The sequence below is a fragment of the Symphodus melops genome, assembly GCF_947650265.1.
Source record: "Symphodus melops genome assembly, chromosome: 22".
Classification (NCBI taxonomy): Eukaryota; Metazoa; Chordata; class Actinopteri; order Labriformes; family Labridae; genus Symphodus; species Symphodus melops.
Genome location: NC_136712.1, coordinates 2,538,918 through 2,560,534, shown reverse-complemented (window position 1 = coordinate 2,560,534; position 21,617 = coordinate 2,538,918). Strand labels below are relative to the sequence as shown.

Here is a 21,617-nt window from a genome sequence, read left to right as displayed (position 1 = left end):
TAATTTGCATGTTTTTTCAAAAGGAGGTTCGGCTATGATTTCGCGCATGCGCCGTGAATCCGCTGGTCGGCTCAACGGTAACTGAACTCGCCTTTAACAGCTTGAACTGAAGGCTACCGGGCTTATTCCCTTTAACTGACAGTCGACCCTCCTGCTCGGCTTTTCTGAAGTTATGTTTCCACGGAGGGCAACACGGAGGCTGTAAAGCAAGTGAGTCTTCAATATGAATGCTTTGGGAAGCTAAAAAACCACCGTTCATAGCTTATTTTTTCAACGTGAATGTCTTGATTCTGGAGCTGTCTTTAAGGTTAGCTTAGCTTCATTAGCAACCTGCTTTACAGCTGGCCTTGTAAGGGGGTAAATCTCAGTTTAGCTAACAGTACTTAAAGTGACATAAATATGAAAGTCATTAAACATGTGGAGATGTATTTACATGGTTTTTTTTAATGTTTTCATCGTACTCTCCACTTTACAGTAACATATGGTCGCTTAGTAACCGTTTAGCCCCCCCGGCACAGCGGCTAACAGGCTGTTTGGTTAAAGTTAAAGGTGTTTGCTTAGCTATTGCTAGTTAGGTTATCGAAATACTCTCTGATTCAGGTAATTAGTGAGGTTGTAATGAGGTGTGAAGTGTTGACATGTGTCACATAGTTTGTTTTCAGTTCGTTCATTGTCTTGTTGACAGTCAGGGTTAGCTTTGCAGCACTAAAATCATGTACTAAAGCAAATTATTAAAATTTCTTATTGATATTTAACCCTTTAAGATGTTGACAGGCCTTATTTTTTTGCATGTCATGCTCTCACAGTGATCTGTACTAAATATACTGCACCCAGGTGGAGGAAATAGACCTTTAAGTGTGTTGAACCTGGATGTATGAAGGTGCTGAAATGTTTCTAAAACTCCCCAAAAAATAATCTGCAGTGAACAAATGTCTAAGTAAGAAAGTCATTTTATTATTTAAATGTTCAATATTTAAGATGGTATTTCCAACTTACATTTTTCATGTATTTTTAATTTATTCATCACAATTGGCGTTGACGAAGAACATTTGGATTATCTTTTTATTTACCTGTTTATTTGTCAGGGAAAATATATGTCGTCATTGTTCCATCCAAATAAAGTGCAACAGATGCAACGCATGCATGCTTTTATGAAATTACAAAAAATATACAAGACTGTAAAATTACTATTACAATAGACACAGACAAGCAGGTCGATGACAATAACTAGAACAACAACACTATCACATGTGTGAGTATTTATTTTACATGTCAAAAAGTCACTTAATGTTTCCTCATAATCCAATATTATGATATAAGAAATCGAATTTACTATTTACTTTGTTTATTTGAGTCTTACATGATAATAAATTGTGTATTTTAGCGATTTCGCTGCTTATCTGACCTTTCTCAGAATTAGTCATTTCCATTTTTCCACTTATTAAATCTCTTAAAATGTCAAATGGTAATCAATTATCCAGAAACTAAATTCACTTAAAATGTGAGTTATCGTTAGCCACAGTCTAAGACTCGGTTAGTTGATTTCTTTTGCAACAAATTTAGACTTCTTTTAAATGTTTAGTGTAACACAAAAGCATGTCTTTCCACTCAATTGATAATGGGCGTGTTTATTTACCTACTGCACCTGCGTGTTGTAAAACGCCTGAATGATTAGCTGCATTTCATGGATTTGATTATCGCCTCTCTCCAGGTTTTCATCAAGTTTTAACGGCACTGTGCGGGTGGTACCGCCAACTCATACATGAACTGTTTCCTTCTCAGCTGCAGAGTTAAGTCGTGGGGTCTCTGTTTTTTTTTTTTTTTAAGGAGCCTAGTGAGTCACAAGGCTGTGTAGGAATGTAGCTTTAGGCAAGTTTTATGCCGGTTTATAATGAAGCTCTTGTTTTTCCACTGTGTGAGTTTTTTGCTGAGAAAGCTCTGCGTAGGGTTTTGTTTCCCTTCCTGGTGCCTTCTGACCCAGAAAGGAAGCAGCAACCGTCCACAGCTGCTGTCATTGTGAAAATCATCACCATAGCCTTGTAGACGGGGTGCAAAACTATCATTTAAAGTGTGTTTTATAATCTCTGTAGTCTTTGTAAAGTTGCCACTACAATCCTAATCCTCTCTGAGAGTTAGCTTGTTTCTGTTTTGCTCAAACTTAAACATGCTGACATTTAACAACAAACCGAGCCTGAACTCTTCCCCTGCTTTTTCTGCTTGAAGCAAGTGATGCTTTTTTTTTTTTTTTTTTTGTTCCCCTGTGTGGTCTGCTTGTGTAATTTCTGGAATATCAAACTCTTTTTAAGAAGATTTAGAAAATTCTCCAGGGAGGTTTGTGGATATTAAATATCCAAAGAAGCAAACAGCAGGATGTTTGTCTTTTTTTCACAGCTTGTTTTCACACATTGATTGCATTCGATCAGAACATTGAGCTTTGAAAAGTGCCTTGTGTTTTCACCCTGGGTTTTGACTGTCAGGCCTCATAGAGTAGTCTTCTGTCCTGTCCTGTGAATTGAGCAGCATGAGAGGAAGAGTTGAGGCAAAGCTGAAGGCTGCGAAGTACTTTCACGCTACATTTCTTTCTTAATATAATCCTTAAACGCACTGCATATGACCTGAAGATTATTTAATGAGGATGGATCTTTTTCTCAATGCCATACACTTCTAATGTCAGACAAACATCCCCACCATAACATCTATTTCTCAGCTGTTCCTGAGCATGTGGTGAGATTGTTGCATAAGTCGGCTTACAACAATAACAACACATTTAATGACGAAGTATTTCTTCTTATTCTCCTTGGCATTTTGAGTCACAATTTTTTTTTTTACTGCCCCTTTGGTTGTAAAACCTCTGACTGTGTCTCCCCGTCCTCCCGTCTCCTCTTTTGTCCGAAAAATGTCAGAAACATCGTCGTTTCTGCCCCAGACGTTTCCTAAATTGTTGATGTCGAAGGAGCCAGAATTGTACGTGTGACACTGTTTATCATGTCTGTAAATAGTTTTGATTATCATGGACTTAATTTGGACGCTAGGTGGCGATAATAGCTTGTGGGTTAATTGGTTGTGGGGTAAACAGGAAGTTAGCTGGAAGGTGAGGAAACCAGCGGTCACCCAAAGTTTTCTCATTTTGACATTTGTTTTGACTTTAAAACGCGTCAGGACGATTCCAAACATCTACGCAAGCGACTACAAGTTTATGACATCAATAGTAACTTCAGATCTATTATCGTTTTTCCGTCCAGCAGCTGATCCATTCATTGACCTGTTGTTTCAGCCTTCGCTGTGGAAACCGATGGAAGCCCTTGTTTGTCTTGTCCGGGGATTTGCAGCTTGAATCAAGCAGTGCATCGGCTTGTACCTTGATTTTGTAACAGACTGAAGTCAGATTTGAGTTCAGCTTCCTCTTTCCTGCACCAGTGATCCTTATCACCACCGCTGCTGTTTTTCAAACACACAGAACAGGCCTTTGTGGTTGTTATCACACCTGATAAAAGAGGAAGTGAAGCAGAATGATACTATATTAATCTGATGTTTGGACCTGCAGCGGTTTACCAACACACTGAGATAAAGCCGTACATTCCTCAGTTACAGGGTTAGAAATGTACTCTAATGATGAAAGTGCACAATATAAGCAGTACAGTAATCCTCTTATGTTAAACGTTTGTTGTCTAAATAAGAGGAAATAAATCATGTTTGTATAACCAGGAAGTTGTTTTTTATTTAGATTCTCATGCTTTTAAAAAAAGACTATTAATCTGCTTTTTTTGTTTTTGTTTTAACAATTCTGAATGATGGGGTTGTGTTGTCACGACAGAAGAAATCAAACCTATGATGAAAGTAAAAAGTTCAATGACGCCCGTTTTGACGCAACAGCCACAAAATGTCCTTGTTGTTTTTATGACCAAAAATGTCAGAAAAAACCTCGTTGGCGATGCGTTGGAAAAGGTTTTTTTTGCAATTTCAACAACAGTAAGCTTTGGTTGAAAATGAGCTTGAAAATCTTTATTGTGGAGAATCTGAGAAACTGAACAGACACTATGTGGGACTGTACCTTCAACTCGCTCATATCAAACTAAAACAGGAAGTCCAGGGAAGTTGAGATGCTGCGAGAAACCCTGTTACATTTGTCAGCTTGCATTTCCTGAGTTTACATCGTGTCATTTGTTTTCTCTTTCAGGTAAACTAACAAACCCAGCGGGCCAGCAGAGTCACCGTCCATCATGTTCCCATCAGCCTGTTGACACCGACCGCTTCCCCGGCGCCGTGCGCACTGAGGGAGGCAGCTGGAGGCTAGCCTGCCAGCTAGCATGCAGCAGTTGCCCCGTGTCTCCAAGAGGCGGCGCTGTTGAGAGGTGAGCGGACCGGGGGAAGGCAGAGAGTGTAGCTGCTGTCTCGGGCCATGGATGACTTCACCACCAGGACATACGGCACCAGCGGCATGGACAACAGACCTCTGTTCGGGGAGACCTCGGCACGGGTAGGAGCCTGGAGGAAGTGTGCTTTATGCAAACATTTATTTAGTTTGAATAATCAGGAAATGTTTGGTGAATTTAACATCCTCTGCTGGAAAGTACTTACATCCATTTCAGGCACTTTTAGAAGGCAAACATTTCGATATCAACGAATACTTTGGATTGGTCCATGTATTTCCTCCTTACATGGTCTTTATTAACGTGTTTAAGACCTTTTGACGAGTGTGTTTGATTTCTAAAAACTGCTGCTGCTTTAAGTGACTGGCTCTCAGGCAGCAGTAGAGCTTTAAGACACAAAGGATGACGATCCATTTATCGTTTTGCTTTAGAGAAATGTGGATTTGCATGAACGGGTGTGTTTTTTTTTTTATCCTGCAGGATCGAATCATCAACCTGGCGGTGGGGGGATTCACGTCTCTGGTCGTTTTAGTAAGTACTAATCTCCCGCAGTGAAATTCAACATGCACATGAATGCAGAGCGGTCAAACTCAAACATCATGTGTGTGGATCTTTTGGGACGGCAGCTTTATAATGAGGCATTATAACATCCGTTTACTACTGACTGTAAAAGTGGTCACAAAAAAAAAAAAGTTGAAGGAATTAATGTCATCTTTTTCCAGACACTTCCTGAATCAGCGAAATCAGGAACAATCAGTGTCATCATGTTGTTCTGTCGTGAATGTTTTTATTCAGTTTCCCCTGTTTTGTATCAAAGGGACGTCTTAAAGGTCGTACAGAAAAAGAAACATTTGAATAAAGTACCGTAAACTCTGATGTATAAGACGCACTTTTGATTTGATTTTTCATCTTTAAAAAATGGCTGTGTCCTTTATGCCAGTGCCACTAATATACAAGTATAAAATAATGAGGCTTTTCCATCACACACTGCACACGCCATGAAGCGTGAGAGAGAGGCTGGCATCGCCTCTTTTTAGCTTAGATAGACACTTTATTTATTCAAGATGAATGGTGCATTTAAAGCAGACGGCGGTACAACAGATGAAGTGTCGATATCGTTTATAGGACGAGCAGTCGGATCACGTTGAGAATGTGTGGAGACGTTTAATTGGAATGTGTTTCCACTGTGACCACGATACGACGGGGGGAGTCGAGATCCTTTCAAGTCTCTGATGATCCGATCTGATCTGACGCTGTCCTTTACAGCGATTAAAACTCTCACATGCCGACGTTACATTTCTTGTTTCAGGCCGTTTGCTGCGAATCATGCAGAGAGTCACGTCGAAGGAGTGAAGCATATCTGCTGTAACGCATCAAGGCCCGTGGAGAATAAATGAACAGACAGTGTTAACATTTCAAATGAAACTTGATAAGTTCAGAACATCAATCAGTCGACATTAAAGGGACTGTGAACGACGGGAGTGTGACTCCATGAGACGGTCATGTTTGTAATCATGAAAGATCCACACGTCAGGGATTGTGGTTAAAACAGTGACTCATGTGTTCTTACTTCTCCAAAGTGAAAACACTCGCTGCACAGAGGTTTCTTTTTGTTTCCTGATTTTTTCTACTTGAGATCCTTCCAACCGTGAGACACAGATGTGGTAAAACGTCTTTAAAGATCGATCTTTACGTTTGTCCTGGTTATTTAGACTCGTTATTTTCTTCATCTTTAATCCTGGTTATTGTGATGAAGAGCGTGCGATCTTCGTCCACGTTAGAAGATGAGGAGCGACACGCGGAGGTGGGGAACGAAGGAGCGACTTCTCGGGACTCTTGCAGGATTTTGTTTTTAAATTGAACGTGTGCATAATGTCGTCTTTGTGTTTTGTCTCACAGGTCACTGTTATCAGTTCGTTCGTCTTCCCCTCGCTGCCTCCACGACCGCTTAATGTCTTCTTCGCCATTTGCATCCTGTTATCCTGCGGATCCTCCATAGTGCTGGTAATCATGACAAAAAGATGCTTTCATTTAAGAGTTCACTAGTTAAAAAAAAAAATCTTGACGGAGAGGAGTGACACTTGTTGTTGGAACAATAAGTGTTCATATTAAACAGTTAATTTTATTATTCAGCATTTTCTAGCATCAAGATTGCCTAAAAATGAATGAATACAGTTCAGAAAAAAAAGCATTTTAAAGGCGATTTAATGCAATTAAATCTTTTTTTTTTCCTTTTTCTTTTGAGACGATCTTAAGTCAGCTATTTATTTAAAAAAATGAATAATAATTGGTAATCGCGCAAAACTTAAAAACAAAATTCTCTGTCTTTCCCTCTCTTAGATCTTCTGGTACCGGCAGGGCGATCTGGAGCCTAAATTTAGGAATCTGATCTACTTCATGCTGGCGTCCATCGTGCTGCTGTGTCTATGTGCCAACCTGTACTTCCACGACGTCAGGTAAAGACGGAGACGAGGAAAACGGAGGAGGAAGAAGGGAAGACATGGCCTTGACCGACGGACACATTCATGGAAGGACAGACGCGACGAGAGCGAAGGAAACTCATCACGCGTGAAATGTGAACGTGCAAAATGAAGCAAACTTTAAAAAATTAATAGATAAAAGGACAGAAAAAAACCCAGTGAAACTCGGCGGTTGAGCTGGAAGACTGAGAGAGCTGTCGGCGCTGAGACGTGACGCTCTGCACACAAACATGAAGAGTGAAGACGAAGGACCAACGATGAGTTGAGGCAGGTGTGTTTAACGAGCACATCGAACATTCAGTCTTTTTCCTTTCCACAGAAACGAGCACTTAAACTGAACAGAGCGGGTCTGATACGATTATGCAACAGTTAAAGGAAAAATCTGCCCTTTTATCACGTTTATTTAAACAGTTTATTTATGCTCGTCTCCAAATAACTGCCAGGACAAAAAAGGGGCCAAACTGGTGCTTTCATTCATTCATTGCAGACGCTTATTGTCAAACTATATGAAAATCTAAACCATGCCAAATAATGCAGACATGAGCGGCGTCTCATTTCATCCTTTTTTAAAGTTTGTTTTCTTTAAAAGACCAAATTCATCATGATGACTTCTCGAACATTCCTCCAGAAAATCTGCATCTTTCAAGATTTCAATCTGGCTACAGATGTTTTTTTTACTTTTTTCATTGAACTTCGACCATCATCCGTGCTGTGCTGTCCTCCTCCCCCCCCCAAAAAAAGTTTTAAAGTCACATAACTGGAGAATCAGCACCGCCTCCTGCTCATCTCGATAAATCATCTCCTGAGATTCAGCAGGAGGATGGAATTCATTTTTTGTATATTTTAGGATTACCGTAAAAGCCTTAAAGCTTTAGCGTACTTCAGCGTATGAAATGACCCCGCCTTTCTTTGGGACGGGCGTCCATACGAGACGGCTGTCCATACGAGACGGCTCATTGATTATATTCAAACAATGCTCATGCACAGCAAACATGATTCTGTCTTTGGAGGACTGATGCTGATCTTCAGTTTTGTGTCTTTAATATTTTTGATCTGCAAACGAATCAACACTAAAGTCTCGTCTTCAGAGTTGGCTTCACGCGTTGCATCGTGCAGCAACACCAGGCGAGTAGAAGCGACTGGGCCTTAAAACGGGATGAGCTTTTATTGGAAGTTTTACGGTAATTGAAAAAACCCAAAAACAAACACTGCATCTGAAATGTGTAAAACCTAAAACTGTCCATGAGAGAGAGTAATCGTGATTGACTCGACTCTTTTTGATTCAGCTAATCGTTCCTCCTGAATGCATCGTTACATTTCCTCCATGTTTTAAAATCACCGTCATGCTCTGATGAAAGTTGGAGAGACGCCATTGTCCTAAAACATCTAAAACATTGAACTCGTACACGTTGAAATGAAAACACTTTCCTGTTATCAAACTGAAGATCTGCTGCACGCTTCTCAGAAAAGCCAATAGTTTGTTTTTTTAAGAGATGAGATTTTACTGAGGTGGATTTTTCCTTTAACCAGGGTGGAGCGCACAAACACACGAAGGACGAGGGGCTTTGATGTCCGACCCTCCCCTTCCTGTCAGTACTGTAGACTGTAGCACAAGCGAGCTAGCACATTAATAGCACAGGCAACTTCAGAGCTCTGTGGGGGAACACATATTATGCAAAAGTTTGTACGTCTTCTTTGCTTCTTTTTCCTTTTTTTTCATCTTATCTGATTATGAGGATTTCAATTAATTAAGTTTCCAAACTGAGTCTCTCTAAGAGGATTCTTTCTTTTTTTTTTTTTTTATTAGAGACTCAGAGACTGACTGCCAATTCTTCCCCTAAGCATTCACTCAGTTGTGTAAGCCATACATGCACTGACACACATAAACACACGCTCAGGCAAGCTTTACATTTCATTATCACAAGCATCTATCTTCATATTTCTATATCACAAGCATCTATCTTCATATTGCTACACCACGAGCATCTATCTTCGTATTTCTACATCACAAGCATCTATCTTCGTATTTCTACATCACAAGCATCTATCTTCATATTTCTACATCACAAGCATCTATCTTCGTATTTCTATATCACAAGCATCTATCTTCACATTTCTAGATCACACTGATGACTGTCATTTAAATTTTGCACTAATGATTCTGCGTCTGTAGCTTTAAGTTTGTTTTGAAAACGATAATCATGACGGTGTTTAGTTTGCGGCCTGTTTAGCTCATCGGCGTGTTGAAGAGGAAATAACTGGCAGGTCTTTGTCGCTGCTTCAGGCCTCAGAAATATGCAACTTAAATACAAGGAGCTGGTTTCCAAATGACCCTTTGCACCAACATGTGAGGAGTCTGAAGGCTGCAACTCAGCAGTTTTGGATTTTGAGGAAATCTTTCCTGGTATCAGGAAGAAGTGACTTTAAATGTTTTGAGTCGAAAACCCCCAAAAAGTCAGTTTACATTACAGCAGCTGTTAGCGCAGAACTTTGTCTTTGTAGCTTTAACGATTTATAAACTGACCTTGTTCAGAGAGGTAACTGAATCTGTTTATTGATTGATCTCTTTATGATCAAGTCAATAAACCTTTGTCCAGAACTTAAAGACTCTTAAATCCTTCCTCTCACACACTTTTATACTTTGACCAAAGATGCTAAAATAATCCCTCCAACATGGTGTCGGGTCTGTTCACAAAAAATTGGGTTTCAAGTTTTGCAGGATAACTCGACGACTTAAGACTAAAGAAAAAGTCTCTTTTATAAGTTAGAAGAGAAACCAGCTGGAGAGGAGCAAACAGCTTTCTACACCTTAATCAAGCGATAAACTAAATATGGTGACTGAAAAATAAAAAGCTCATCAGGACTTTGAATCTAAAAAAGAAACCCTTTCATCTGTCGATGGAGCAGTGCTTCACTTGTCAAACTGAGTCCACTCTTTGCTTTAATATTTTGATTTCTGTGGTCGGAGGAAAGCTTCAGACGTCGCGTCTGTTACATTCTCGTGCTGCATTTTGTTTCCTTGTTCTGCAGCGGCGTCTTTGTTTACAGATCTGCAGTCAAACTTTTAGTAAACAGTTAAACTGACAACAAGCAACGACAAAGACAGAAGTGCTTCAGAGACTGAGGGGGGGGACGAGCCCCCCCGCCTTCCACTGGAGGAGTCAGACCTCACCACGACTTCAGGATTGTCAAAGCCATGTTTCTGTTTTTATTTCATTTGTTTCATGGAATAAATTCCTGCGTATCCCGACTGCGTCTTTGCATTTTCAATCATTTTCAACTTATTTTTTTATTTCATTCTTTGGAAGATCAGAAAAAAAGTGTTTCAGTGACGGACTTGATCCTCTTATTTCAGATTTAAATTAGAGGATGAACTCTTCTGACTCCAAACACAAACAAGGTGGTCCAAGTTTCTAGAGCTTTACTTGGGAAATAGTTCAGCAAAATTATATATATAAAAAATAAATCTCTATAATATATTTAGCTCCCACCTTTATAAACCATGAAACGTCATTTTGGTTGTTATGATCCGTCAGTCTCCTGAACAGTCCCTCCTGTTTTTAATAGTTTATTAAAAAGGTAAAAAGACAACTCGATTTGTCAAGAATCTGTTCGTATCATCAGTTCATTTATTTGTCATTTAAAGAGACATTTGAGCTGCATTCATCAAAATATTTGCATAAAACTCTGTAGTCCTGCTTTCATATATAAAAAAAGGTTTTAAACGTGCAACATCAAGAACAAGCAAAATTAAAACCAAAACGAGTTACGTGGTAAAAATCCAGTTAGCTGAAACACTCCTGTTAGATAAAGGCTAAAATGAACACAGAATCTGAACTACAGTGACCTGCAGAGTCCTCTAGAGGGCAGCAGAGTCACAGTCTCCTGCAGACTATTTGCCTCCTTTTGAGTTTTTGATGCGATTCAAAAGAGATGCAAATCGATAACCCAAAAAAAAAAAAAGTGTTCAGCCTGCAGAGAGATTAGGAAAAGTCTTTGAGGCTCCACGCGCTCACAGGTCAGCGTTGCCTCCTGCATGGATCCAAACGGAGCGAAAACTAACCGATTATCATCATTGAACTGATAACTCTAAAGCGGAGGTCGGGAAAACATAAGTTAAACATGGACGGGAGCGTTCGTGTGGCAGGTCAGACAAAGTCTCTGGACCTCTTGATGGCACAGCAGAGCATCATGCTGAAGATCATCCCGAAGATCTGCGAGGAGGAGAGGGAGACAGGAAGTTACTACCCGACTGTCGTCTCACAAAGATTTTTATTTATGTGGTTGAATCATCTTTTATAAGACAGATTTAAGTTTCCCAACGAGCCTTTAGTTTGTGTCTACAGTTTTCATCACAAACTCACCATGATGACGCCGATGCCGATTCCGACCCCACCGATGATGTGCAGTTTGTTGTTGAACATCTCGTCGATGGCGGCCGGACAGCTCTGAAAGAACAACGACACGAACAACAGGTTGAAAGACCGACAAGACTTCTAGAGCCTGTAAAAGTCCGTCGGGATGAAACCCTGACTGTGTGTCGTTACCGTGGTGATGAGGACCTCCAGTCCTTCCTTCTTGGGACAGATGTCTTTGGCGGCATCGATCACCGTTCCTGTTGGACCACAGCAGTCCATCTGTGAGGAGGAAGAACAACACGGCTTGAAAAAAAACAATCTCCCTGTCTAAGATTTATTTTTGGGGAAAGTGAAGTCCTGTTTGGAAAAAAAAAAAACTCCCCTCACTAATATATAAAACCACACAATCAGATTTAAGTGTTCTTACTCCGAAGTGGATGAGCCGCAGGGTCTCCTTCAGCGCCTCCTGTTTGGTCGTTTTGTAGTTGTCGTAGGTCTGTTTGTAGAACTCTGTGACGTCCTCGACCACCTGAAGAAGAAAAACCCAAACACAAATTATCGTTTCAATGCCGACTGCCAGCCAGCGGTCATTTCTTCAAAAGAAAAAAGATTTTTAGAAGATTTTTTCTCCTGAATTTAAAGTAATGCAATCATACGTTTAGTATTTTATTTGTGTAGATGTTTGGGGGGAAATTTTGGGGAAAAAATTCTGAAAGGCCGTTCTGCGTAAATAAAAATCAATATCGCTGTTGTTACCCGGTCTTTGTTGGAGAGTCCCCAGATCCCAGCAGCCACCTCCACAGCGAAGATGAGGAGCAGGAAGAGGAAGAACTGAAATAAAACAAAGTCAGTCACTTACAAACCTTCTCATATTATTCGAAAGCAGCGTTTTCGGTTTTCAAGGTAGAAGAACACAAAGTGTGACTCACCAATCCCAGCATGCACGGCGACTCTTTGATGGCGCCGCAGCATCCCAGGAAGCCGACGACCATCATTAGAGCTCCCGCCGCGATCAGGATGTACACACCTGCAGAACAACAAGAAAAAAAACATGAGGGACGAGGGATCTTAAGACTCGCACCATAATACTGCAGAACTTCCTTATTTAGCGACATCTCTGATCCACAAACATCAAACTTTGTATTTGTGTACAATTTGTAAAGAGGAAGAAGAAAAAAAAGTTTCTGTGATGCCGTCTTGATGTTCTGATTTTTATTGGAGGGAAAAATCTCATCAAAAAGTCATAAATCACTGGAACATTGCAACATCAATTTCCAAACGCACAACTTATTGATCCGTCTGACAGTCGTCTTCACAAACATGTCTGTCTGTCCTCTGATGTGGCTGTCATAATAATGAGTCATAACCTCGTGACTGTAAGACAAGAGCCGCAGCACTGATGTCACCGTGCGGTTAAACAGCCACACAAATACTCCTCCTTTTTCCGTCCTCCCAGGCTGTTATTAACATGTTTGTCATTTCAAACCCCGTCCTCTGTCGCCCACTCCACTTATCAGTTTGATGGAAGAGAAACACAAAAGACGAGGGAGGGCTCAGTCCATCTTTTTCCCCGAGAATACACAAACTGGAGGGACAAAGGCGGCCCTGTGGAGCGGTGAAGAATGAGATCTGTGTTCGGATGAGGAGCCGCCTCGCTGTGGACCGACGCCGGCCTCAGCTGCCCTCTGGACGCCCCGTTTGAACGTTTCTCGAAAAAAATCGAAGTTGACACGCGAATGCCTCCGATAACATCCACACGGTCAAATCTCAGAGCAGGAGACGGGATCACGTATGTGTCACAGACCTGCCTGTGACTGTGGTTTGACTGCTTTAAAAAGTTGTCAAACCACAGTGAGGGAGCTGATTAAGTTTTTTTTTTTTTTTTTAGCCTGAGCTCAGAAAAGTTAACAGCAGTTATCCCGTCACAACCCTCACCAGTGAAGAAGACCGTAGGCGCTTTCTCTCCTTCAAATAGTCCTGCTGTCCTGGAGTCAAAACGCAGCCAGAGACCCACAGCCAGCACTGCAGTACCTGCGAGCTGAAAGAGAAAGCAAACGAAGGGTCACACTTTAAGCAAACTCTTCACACTGTGTCCTTCTATCCCATCTGACATGATAAGCTTGTGATGCAAAATAAACTGGGCCTTTATTTAGAGACAGGAAGTGGATAGAGTCAGCCACAGGTTGGGTCCGAACCTGTGGCTAATGCTTGTGATGTAGATGTCCTGCATGAGTTTAAATATCTTTAAAAATAACTTTGATGTCAAACAGAATGGGAACTGAACTAATGCACATCAGAGCGCAGATCGCCGAGCCGCCCGATGTACAGAGGCACAGCAGCTGTGGGTTCGAATTCCACTTCGGCCCTTTGCTGCACATCATCCCCCTCCCTCCCTCCCTCCCTCCCTCCCTCCTCCCAGAATTTCCCGTCTCTTCTCTAATAAAGTAAAAAACTAGCATCACGTTCAACACCATTAACATTGCGTTATTGTGTTTAATGTGCATCATTCTACAGGCCCAAGATCATTTAAAGTCAGTTTAGCAGACATAAGGTTGAATAAATTATTGGACAAATACGTTCATCACTAAAGTTAGTAGGATTTCTCCTCTTTACAAAATGCCCTGATATCATGTTTCATTGTTGAGATACCTTGAAAGTCTCTGCCCACATCTATAAAAGGTGCTAAACCACTTGGATGCTCTATGAAAACTCAAACATGCTGCTAACTCTCTCGGCACACATTCTCCTGAGAAACCAAACCCACCAGAAGAACCTGATCAACAACCAGCTCCTCAAGTCCATCAAAGAAAACCGTTCTACTATTTCAGCGTGTTCACTTTCACGCATTTTAAAAAGAAACACGAGAGCAGACGAAGGATCATCATTTGTGTGTTTCAGCGAGTCTCCCCTGGTTTTAACCACAGTGATATTATACTCCAGTGACTCAGTATCTCCTCAGCAACCACAAAACACAAGTTTACATCAACTCTTTGTTGCCACCCAAATAACGTCCATCATGTCCCCACAGCATAACTCTGACGTCGGTTGTTGTGCAACTGGAGATAACTCTCTGACACACGAAGCTTTATCGTCTGCATTGTGCCCCAACACGTCCTCGCCATCCTGCCCGCTTCAGTCTGCTGCTGAGCGTGAATCAGGGAACCCAAACATGGACACAACAATGTGTCCTCGCCTCGCCCTGTGCCGAGGGGGAAACCTCACGAGACACGGCAGAGACTCTGTATCTCACGTGTGGTCTCTGAAATCTCAGAGAGGAGGAGGAAATGTAATGAGCAGAGGCAGATTACTTACTGTTGTTCACATAAATACACTGCAGAGGCCTCTTATAGAAAAAAACATTATATACTATATTCGACAGTTTTATAAACTCAATGACGGTACACTGAAACCACAATAATACCAGAAAATGTCCAAAGCCTCACATTTAAACTGCTTTCAGCCGTAATATTGTAGTTTTTGTAAGTTTTGATATCGAGTGACCTTAAAGTTGGTGAAATCCATTTGCCTCATTTACATAAAATCTTCCAACCCTTCAATTTTCAAAGAACATTTTTTTAACCTGCAACTCCTGTTTTTTTTTTTTGCTGAAGCAGCAACCCGTATACGTACGAGCAAAAAATATTTAAAAAAGACAGTTTATGGGTTTTTTTTAGAAACAATTAGCAGGTCAACAGTCGCAGGAATGTAAATATTTAAACTAAACATTTCCTCTGGGTCTTCAAACAATCCAACACTCTGAACTTTTCCAACCTCATTTGTCATGAAAATCTTGTGCTAATCTGTGATGCACGAACATGCACAGTTACTTTCCAGTCAAGTGGCCATCTTGTCTAAACTAAATCTTTTTTATTAATGTATAAATATATTTATCCATCTCAAACTGATCTAACAAAGATACAAGATTTTTTTCTTTCCAATATAAAAAAAGTTATCGGCCCGAATAATCCCACATCGGTCGGACTTTAGTTTATAGCTAAATTTCACCATACAAAGAGAATAATGGCGCCTACAGGTTACAGCCGTATTCAGGAGCAAACAAAAGTCTCAAGTCCGACTGTCAAAAATAATTTATTCTCCGCTTGAACTACAGAAAAAAGATCAAAAGATTTAGCACAAACATGTTTGTAAAGTCCACAGATGTAAATGAAATTCATCAATCATGAAGACGGAAGCAGGAACTTGTGTGTTCTGGATGCTAAATGGGTTTGGTGTTAATGCTCTGTAAAAGCTCTCGGGAGAGATGTGGTGGTTGTGCAGCAGCATCATCTTGGAAGAAACGGCCCCCCCCTTTCCCCCCTTGAGGTTCCCATTATCCCTCATTAACCACAAAAAGGCACTCTGCAGAAGCATTAGCACTGCAAGGGCAACGATAGCGCAGAAATCAATTATTGCTGAGAGGCTTTGACAGGGAAAACACACGCACTATTTTCAAACACATAGAAAGGGAAACCAGTCAGTTTCAACACAAACGTAAAGTTTTTTTGGTGATGTCAAGATCCGCTATGGATAAATGGAAACATGGAAAGGTCATTATGTTTTTGTTTTCAGAGATGGGACTTCCCCATAAACTTCCTGTCATGTCATTTGTCCACATTTAGCTTTCTGTGGCATCGTCACACCCTGAGACTGCAGACTCAAACAGTCATTAAAGCCGCTCTGACCATGAGTGTGTCCTCCTAACATCGTCAACAGATCATCAAGGTAATAACACAGCGGGCGGTTATCGTTTCTAGATTGGATGTCAACCCCTCGTTTATCCTTTCAGTTTAAAAAGATGGGACCATGTGTCCATGTCACACATCCTCCTGAAAGTTTCCAGACAGCCCGTCCCTGAAATCTTCCTGAGCGGCCTGTTCACACTTCCATCTCACAGTGGGAGACTTCCCCCCCATCAGACGAGAGGGAGTCCATGACGTAATAAAGACGACCTCGATTGAATCACAGGTTGAACACTTTAAATGTCCCGCCTGCTGAGTCAGGTGGATTTATTTTCTGACTGTACCCACACCGTTCACAAGTCGGGTCATCCCGACCTCATGATGCATTTTAACGAGTGATAAAAACTCTCCGCACACACCCTGAAATGTTCTTCTTCGAGTTACTCCCCTGTGGTTATCTGAGTTTTAGGCTGGTCTAGAGCTTATGAAGTCCTAAAAGGCTTTACTCCGTTATTAATGAGAACTCATTCCCAAATCAACAGGGACCAAACTTTACATGTCACTTCTTTTAATCTATAAAAAAAGATTTCTAGAGCTGAAAGAACTATCATCTCTTAGGTACCTTTGTGGACCTGAAAACAAAGAGATAATCAACTTTAAAAGCAGAAAATTTCCCCAGTTTAAAAAGGCAGGAACTTCCTTAAGTCATCAATTTCACATGTTTCAGCTCAGTCCATTTCATTTCTATTTCAGTGGCTCTTATCATTTCTGTTTTGTATCTTCACCATGAACGTCACATGCTCTCATTCAATACCAGGGTTTAGTCAGAGCATGCTGCCGATCTACAGAGAGGCAGCACACACCCACAGGTGAATCCAATAACCTCATTCACTCCAGTCATTGAGATTTCTTTGAACCTTTCTCTCTCAAACTGAAAAGAATAAAAACCTGTCTGGTAGCTTGGTGCTTCTATGAGGGTTCCCTGGTTAATTTATCCTTTAAAAACTCCAAAAATATCAATCCATTCTGTCTCTCCTTTTAAAGTATTTCAAATTAAAAACAGAAACATTTAAATCTCATTTCCTGTCAGGTCTAACAATGAGTGAAACTGGTTCTAAAACCTCAAAAGAAAGAAAGCAGCCAAATCCCTGAAACGCTCCGACCAGTCGAGTAACAACCACAGGGATCATTGTTTAGGCGTCTCTACATACCCAGAAGAGAAAGTTGAACACAAACACGAGGTACTTGATGCACTGTAGTGCTCCCATGGCTCCAACGTCTGTAGTTTTGTTTTTTTAAAGAGAAAAATCCAAACAGAAAGCTTCTTTGTTCAGAGTGGACGCGTCTCCTTCGAGTCCGTGGGAAGAACAGTGAAGAGAAGAGGAGTCGAGCTGCAGGATTCTTTTTTTGTTGTGTGCCGACCACACCCTTGTGTGGCTCACCTGGGTGTATTTAGGAAGTGAGGGGGAGGGGCAGAGTGTGAAAAGGAGGAGGGGGGAGAGGGGGAGTGGGAGGGGGGTGTTGTATCTGATCCAGAGGATTCAGACGACTCTCAGGTGTCGATCAGAGCAGGTGAAAGAAATTAACAAGCAGGTTGATTAGTATCAGAAGAGGAACAAGTCATTCCCCTCTCTCTGATGTGAGAGTCCATCCCCTGTCCCATGACTCCAATAGAGACACAAAAAGTCCCCAAACAAATCTTCAAAATAAAGTTTAAGAAATACTTTCTTTTTTTTTACACATTAGGAATACATCTTCAAGTGTAAAAAAATATATTTATAAGTTGAAGAAATGCAATATTAAAGCTTAAAGAAATATTTTTACTTTAAGAAGCTGCGACTACAAAATCGAACGGACCAGAAAACTTAGGAACACAGAATCAAGTCATGAAAGTGGGATATTTTTAGAGTCAGGCGACAGTGAGTTCATGGAGTCTGTGCCCGATAAACAACATTAGCAGTAACTCGATTATCTAAACTGATGACAGGGAGGAACCGTGTGGGATCTCTGAGAGCGTGGTAGAAATAAAAACAGAGGAAGAGACAACGAGAGGGAAAAACTGGACCAAAGTTTGTGAATTAATATTCACAACGACTCGCTTCAGGAACAAAAATATTGTAATTATTACGGGACAAACAAAGCAGCAGAAATTGGTGTTAAATGGTAGATGAGTGTTGTTATTCAAACACAAACAAACACACACCTACTGGGACTGGGGTCAGTGTTTTTAGCTGAGGTAACTGGAACTGGCCTCTTCTCCCAGTTGACCCAGTGAAACCAACAACACCGGCTTTGTTCCCAAGCTGCCTCCCCCAACTGTCTCTCTCTCTCTCTGCTGCCTCCCTTCTTCTGTGTGTGTGTGTGTGTGTGTGTGTGTGTGTGTGTGTGTGTCTACCAAATAACAAGATATTTAGTTTGACAAACAATCTATTATCCAAACAACCTGTTAACATTGTGTTCATGTCCTGTCTGGATTTTGGTGATGACAAACTTCTTTTTCAAAGATTAAAAGAGGAGAGAGAGAGAGAGAGAGAGAGAGAGAGACAGAGAGACAAAGAGAGAGAGAGAGAGTGTGTGTGTGAGTGAACCATTGATTGAACAACCTGTCTGTCTGTCTGTCTGTCTGTCTGTCATTGGCCTCAGTAGCGCCCCCTGTTGGATGTTATCAGCAGGGCCAAAAACAAAGGACAGAACATCTTCCTGTAGAACAATTCAACATCCCAACAAGCCCAGATCTTATCAACCTGAAACTTTGCACCTGCAACAAGGTTTAAACCTGATATTAGAATACTTGGTACTGTAAATCATTAAGAGATAAAAATCCAAAGACGACAGCACCCTTTCAAAGATCGGAAAAGAGTGCAAGTGCTTTTAAAATAAGGTTTAACATCCAATTCAAATTTGAAATTTAATTTAAAAACAATTGAGCTTAAAACATTTTAATGAGCATACATTTACGTTTATGCCCTTTTAATGCTGTATCTTTAAAACTTTCAGTTTTACCTCAAGCTAAGCTTCTTGTTAGTTTAAATTGCTGTTTATCTCACTGACTGCGCATGCGTAATACCAACATATACATATTTAAATATACGTCTTTTATGCAGGCTAGAGAAAAAATATATATATTTTTCATAGACACAATGCATGTGAGGAAAAACATATTTGAAATAAGGTTTAGGATTGGTGCCACGTTAAAGAAAAAAGAGATTATTCTCGTGAATTTATCCTAAATTTTGATTTTTTTTTTCTTTAACCTTGCACTAATCCTCCGTCGTAGGATTCACATTGAAGACTGAGACAATGACGTTAATTATCCTTAATTTAAATTCTGTAACTCACCCAGAAGACGAAGTTAAAGATGAAGAGTGCATATTTTACGCACAGCTCCCAGCTGCTCAGAGCAGTCATCCCTGCTGTGACTTCTGACCTCGTTAGCTTGTAGTTAAACTGTCGAGTGTCTGGTAATGTCTCGCAGTTGGTCCGTTTATTAGGTGTTCTGTCGGCTCTGTTCGGCCCAGTTCGAGAAGTTCCGTCAGTGGGTCGGTGGGCTGGCTGGAGCAGGACGGACAGAGCGCGCGCTCAACAGATGCTGCTCTGTTCGGTTCACGCGCCTGATGTGATGGGAGGAAACAGAGACGATCAACTGAACACCCACAAAGAAAGAGACAGAAGCAGATTGATTGATATCTGTTTCTACTTTAACTCTGTGTGTCATTCTTACAGCGAAGTTACCGGAAAGTATAGACACCAAAACAGAAAAGTTTTCTAATTCAGGTATACTGATACACTCACTGTGGTACCAAATAGATCATGGTAAACTTTCTCATGGGCCATAATTACAATAGCTCAGAAAAAGGCATACTTTTAACCAATCAAGTTCACTGATACAAGAAAAAACGTCCCACAATTCGTCTCACCTTGAACCATATTTGCATTAAAATGATTAATTCAGGATTTTTTCTCAAGAATATAAAAAAGCCTACCATATGGAAAGTTAAAGTTTTTCCTTGAGGGAGTCATCCCAAAAGGATCAATAAAGTTCAGTCTAAGTCTAAAGCAGGTTGTGTTTATAACAGTGGAAGTGATAAAAGAGTTGTAATGTTTTGAAGACTTCACAAAAAGTTTGAGATCACAAAACTCTTTATTTAGATTTATAGAGTGTGATCTTTAAATCTCATACCAGAATTCAAAATGCTACAAAGGTCAACACCAAACATAACCAGACCAGTGTGTGTGTGTGTGTCTGTGTGTGTGTGTGTGTGTGTGTGTGTGTGTGTGTGTGTCGTCTCTCTCTCTCTCTCTGGTGGAAATGTGACCGCTTGTTTCTTCTTCTGCAGAACAAAGACGACAGTGTGACCGGTCGACCCACCACTTTTTGTTTGCAGCTGCCCACAGTGACACTCGAGGAAGATGAGGATGATGAGGATGATGAAGGAATACAGTGAGGTCCAGCTGACCAGCACCACAGGGACTGATATAACTGATTTAGTGTTTTGCTTTTTTGTTTTTCCCTTTTACACTTAAATGTGTTGATCTTCATGATGAGGCTGATGTTACTGCCAAAATCTGTCCGTTTAATTTTTTAAAAATCATCGAGCACCTTTTGCAGATTTTAAAAATAATAACCTTGAATGTGTGTGAGTGTGTGTGTGTAAAATCCCACCGTAGGGGATGTAATGGGGGTTTAAAGAAAAGCAGCATCAGCAGCTTGATTAGGAATCTGGTTTATGTGGTTATAGTGTCACAGTACTCTAACTGAGCTTGATAAAAGACTGAGTGTGCTGCTTTACAAAACAGCATTGCCTTCATCACTGTGTGTGTGTGTGTGTGTGTGTGTGTGTGTGTGTGTCTGTGTGTGTGTTAGTATTTTTTGGGCTCCAAAACAATTTGCCGTTCATTTACTCGCCCTTTTACAAAGCTCCCCTTCAAAGCTGCAGCCACCGCCTCTATGTGTGTGTGTGTGTGTGTGTGTGTGTGTGTGTGTCGTTTGGTTGTGTGTGCATGTCAGGAAGGGTCACCAAGAGGGAGACAAGGCTGAGAAGGAGGATGAAGAATCACATTTTTAACATTTTTCCAGGTTTAAATCAACCCAGTGATTTGTTGTAACTAAACAGGATGTTGATTTAACGACTCAGTGATGATATAAACCCCAACGTCACATCAGTGTAAAGAAATTATAAATTAAAATACTTTCCTTAAATAAAGTTTATTAAAATACCTGCTTTCATGTATCTAGAAGATACCTCCATCTAGTGGTGAATGTTAGAAACTGCACTAGCAATAATCAGACTTCTTAAAGCAAAACAGGACATTAATGTTTGAAAACAAAAACAAGAATCTACAAGAGACAGTAAACATTTTAAATACTATTTGGTAAATTTAAAATTCATAAATCAAAATTCAATAAACAACAAACACAGTAGTCAGACTGTAAAAATAATATCACTGCTTTAAATTAATTAACAGGCTACTGTTAACCTGATTCAACATGTATTAACACACCATGAATTTTTTATGCCTATATTTATATTTGCATGTGGTTTCTTGAGGATCTGTTAACAACTATGCCATAGTTAACTTATTGTTTATATTTATTTTCCTTAATGATGTTTCAATAAAGTTTATACTAAATAGAAATATTTCCTTTGTCTTCATGTGTTGCAAAATAAAAAGCTTATTTACACAAATGTTCATTCAACTTGCAAATTGCTCTAAAAACTTACCACAGGC

The 21,617-nt window shown here is 40.4% G+C and overlaps 2 protein-coding genes across 6 annotated transcripts; one reads left to right on the top strand and one right to left on the bottom strand.

Moving 5' to 3' along the window:
- The first annotated feature begins 40 nt into the window (after positions 1-40).
- On the top strand, positions 41-20,523 carry tmem243b (transmembrane protein 243, mitochondrial b). 4 transcript variants are annotated; one of them, XR_013778107.1, is made up of 7 exons: positions 41-210; positions 4,178-4,477; positions 4,851-4,901; positions 6,270-6,374; positions 6,711-7,121; positions 15,828-15,930; positions 20,225-20,523. XR_013778107.1 is itself a non-coding variant. In XM_079335260.1 (6 exons), the coding sequence occupies exons 3-6, from the start codon at positions 4,400-4,402 to the stop codon at positions 6,828-6,830; spliced, it is 354 nt and encodes a 117-aa protein (XP_079191386.1). In that variant the 5' UTR covers positions 41-210; positions 807-937; positions 4,178-4,399; the 3' UTR covers positions 6,831-10,100. The 4 variants fall into 4 exon arrangements, 2 of the variants coding, with proteins under 2 accessions (XP_079191386.1, XP_079191385.1); XR_013778106.1 differs by lacking the exon at positions 15,828-15,930; XM_079335260.1 differs by lacking the exons at positions 15,828-15,930; positions 20,225-20,523 and adding an exon at positions 807-937 and having other exon boundaries at positions 6,711-10,100.
- On the bottom strand, positions 10,462-19,498 carry cd9b (CD9 molecule b). 2 transcript variants are annotated; one of them, XM_079335256.1, is made up of 8 exons: positions 19,227-19,498; positions 13,144-13,246; positions 12,138-12,235; positions 11,965-12,039; positions 11,636-11,737; positions 11,398-11,487; positions 11,215-11,298; positions 10,462-11,064 (listed from the first exon to the last, which is right to left on the bottom strand). In XM_079335256.1, the coding sequence occupies exons 1-8, from the start codon at positions 19,293-19,295 to the stop codon at positions 10,999-11,001; spliced, it is 687 nt and encodes a 228-aa protein (XP_079191382.1). In that variant the 5' UTR covers positions 19,296-19,498; the 3' UTR covers positions 10,462-10,998. The 2 variants fall into 2 exon arrangements, with proteins under 2 accessions (XP_079191382.1, XP_079191383.1); XM_079335257.1 differs by lacking the exon at positions 19,227-19,498 and adding an exon at positions 17,099-17,384.
- Positions 20,524-21,617: the final 1,094 nt, after the last annotated feature.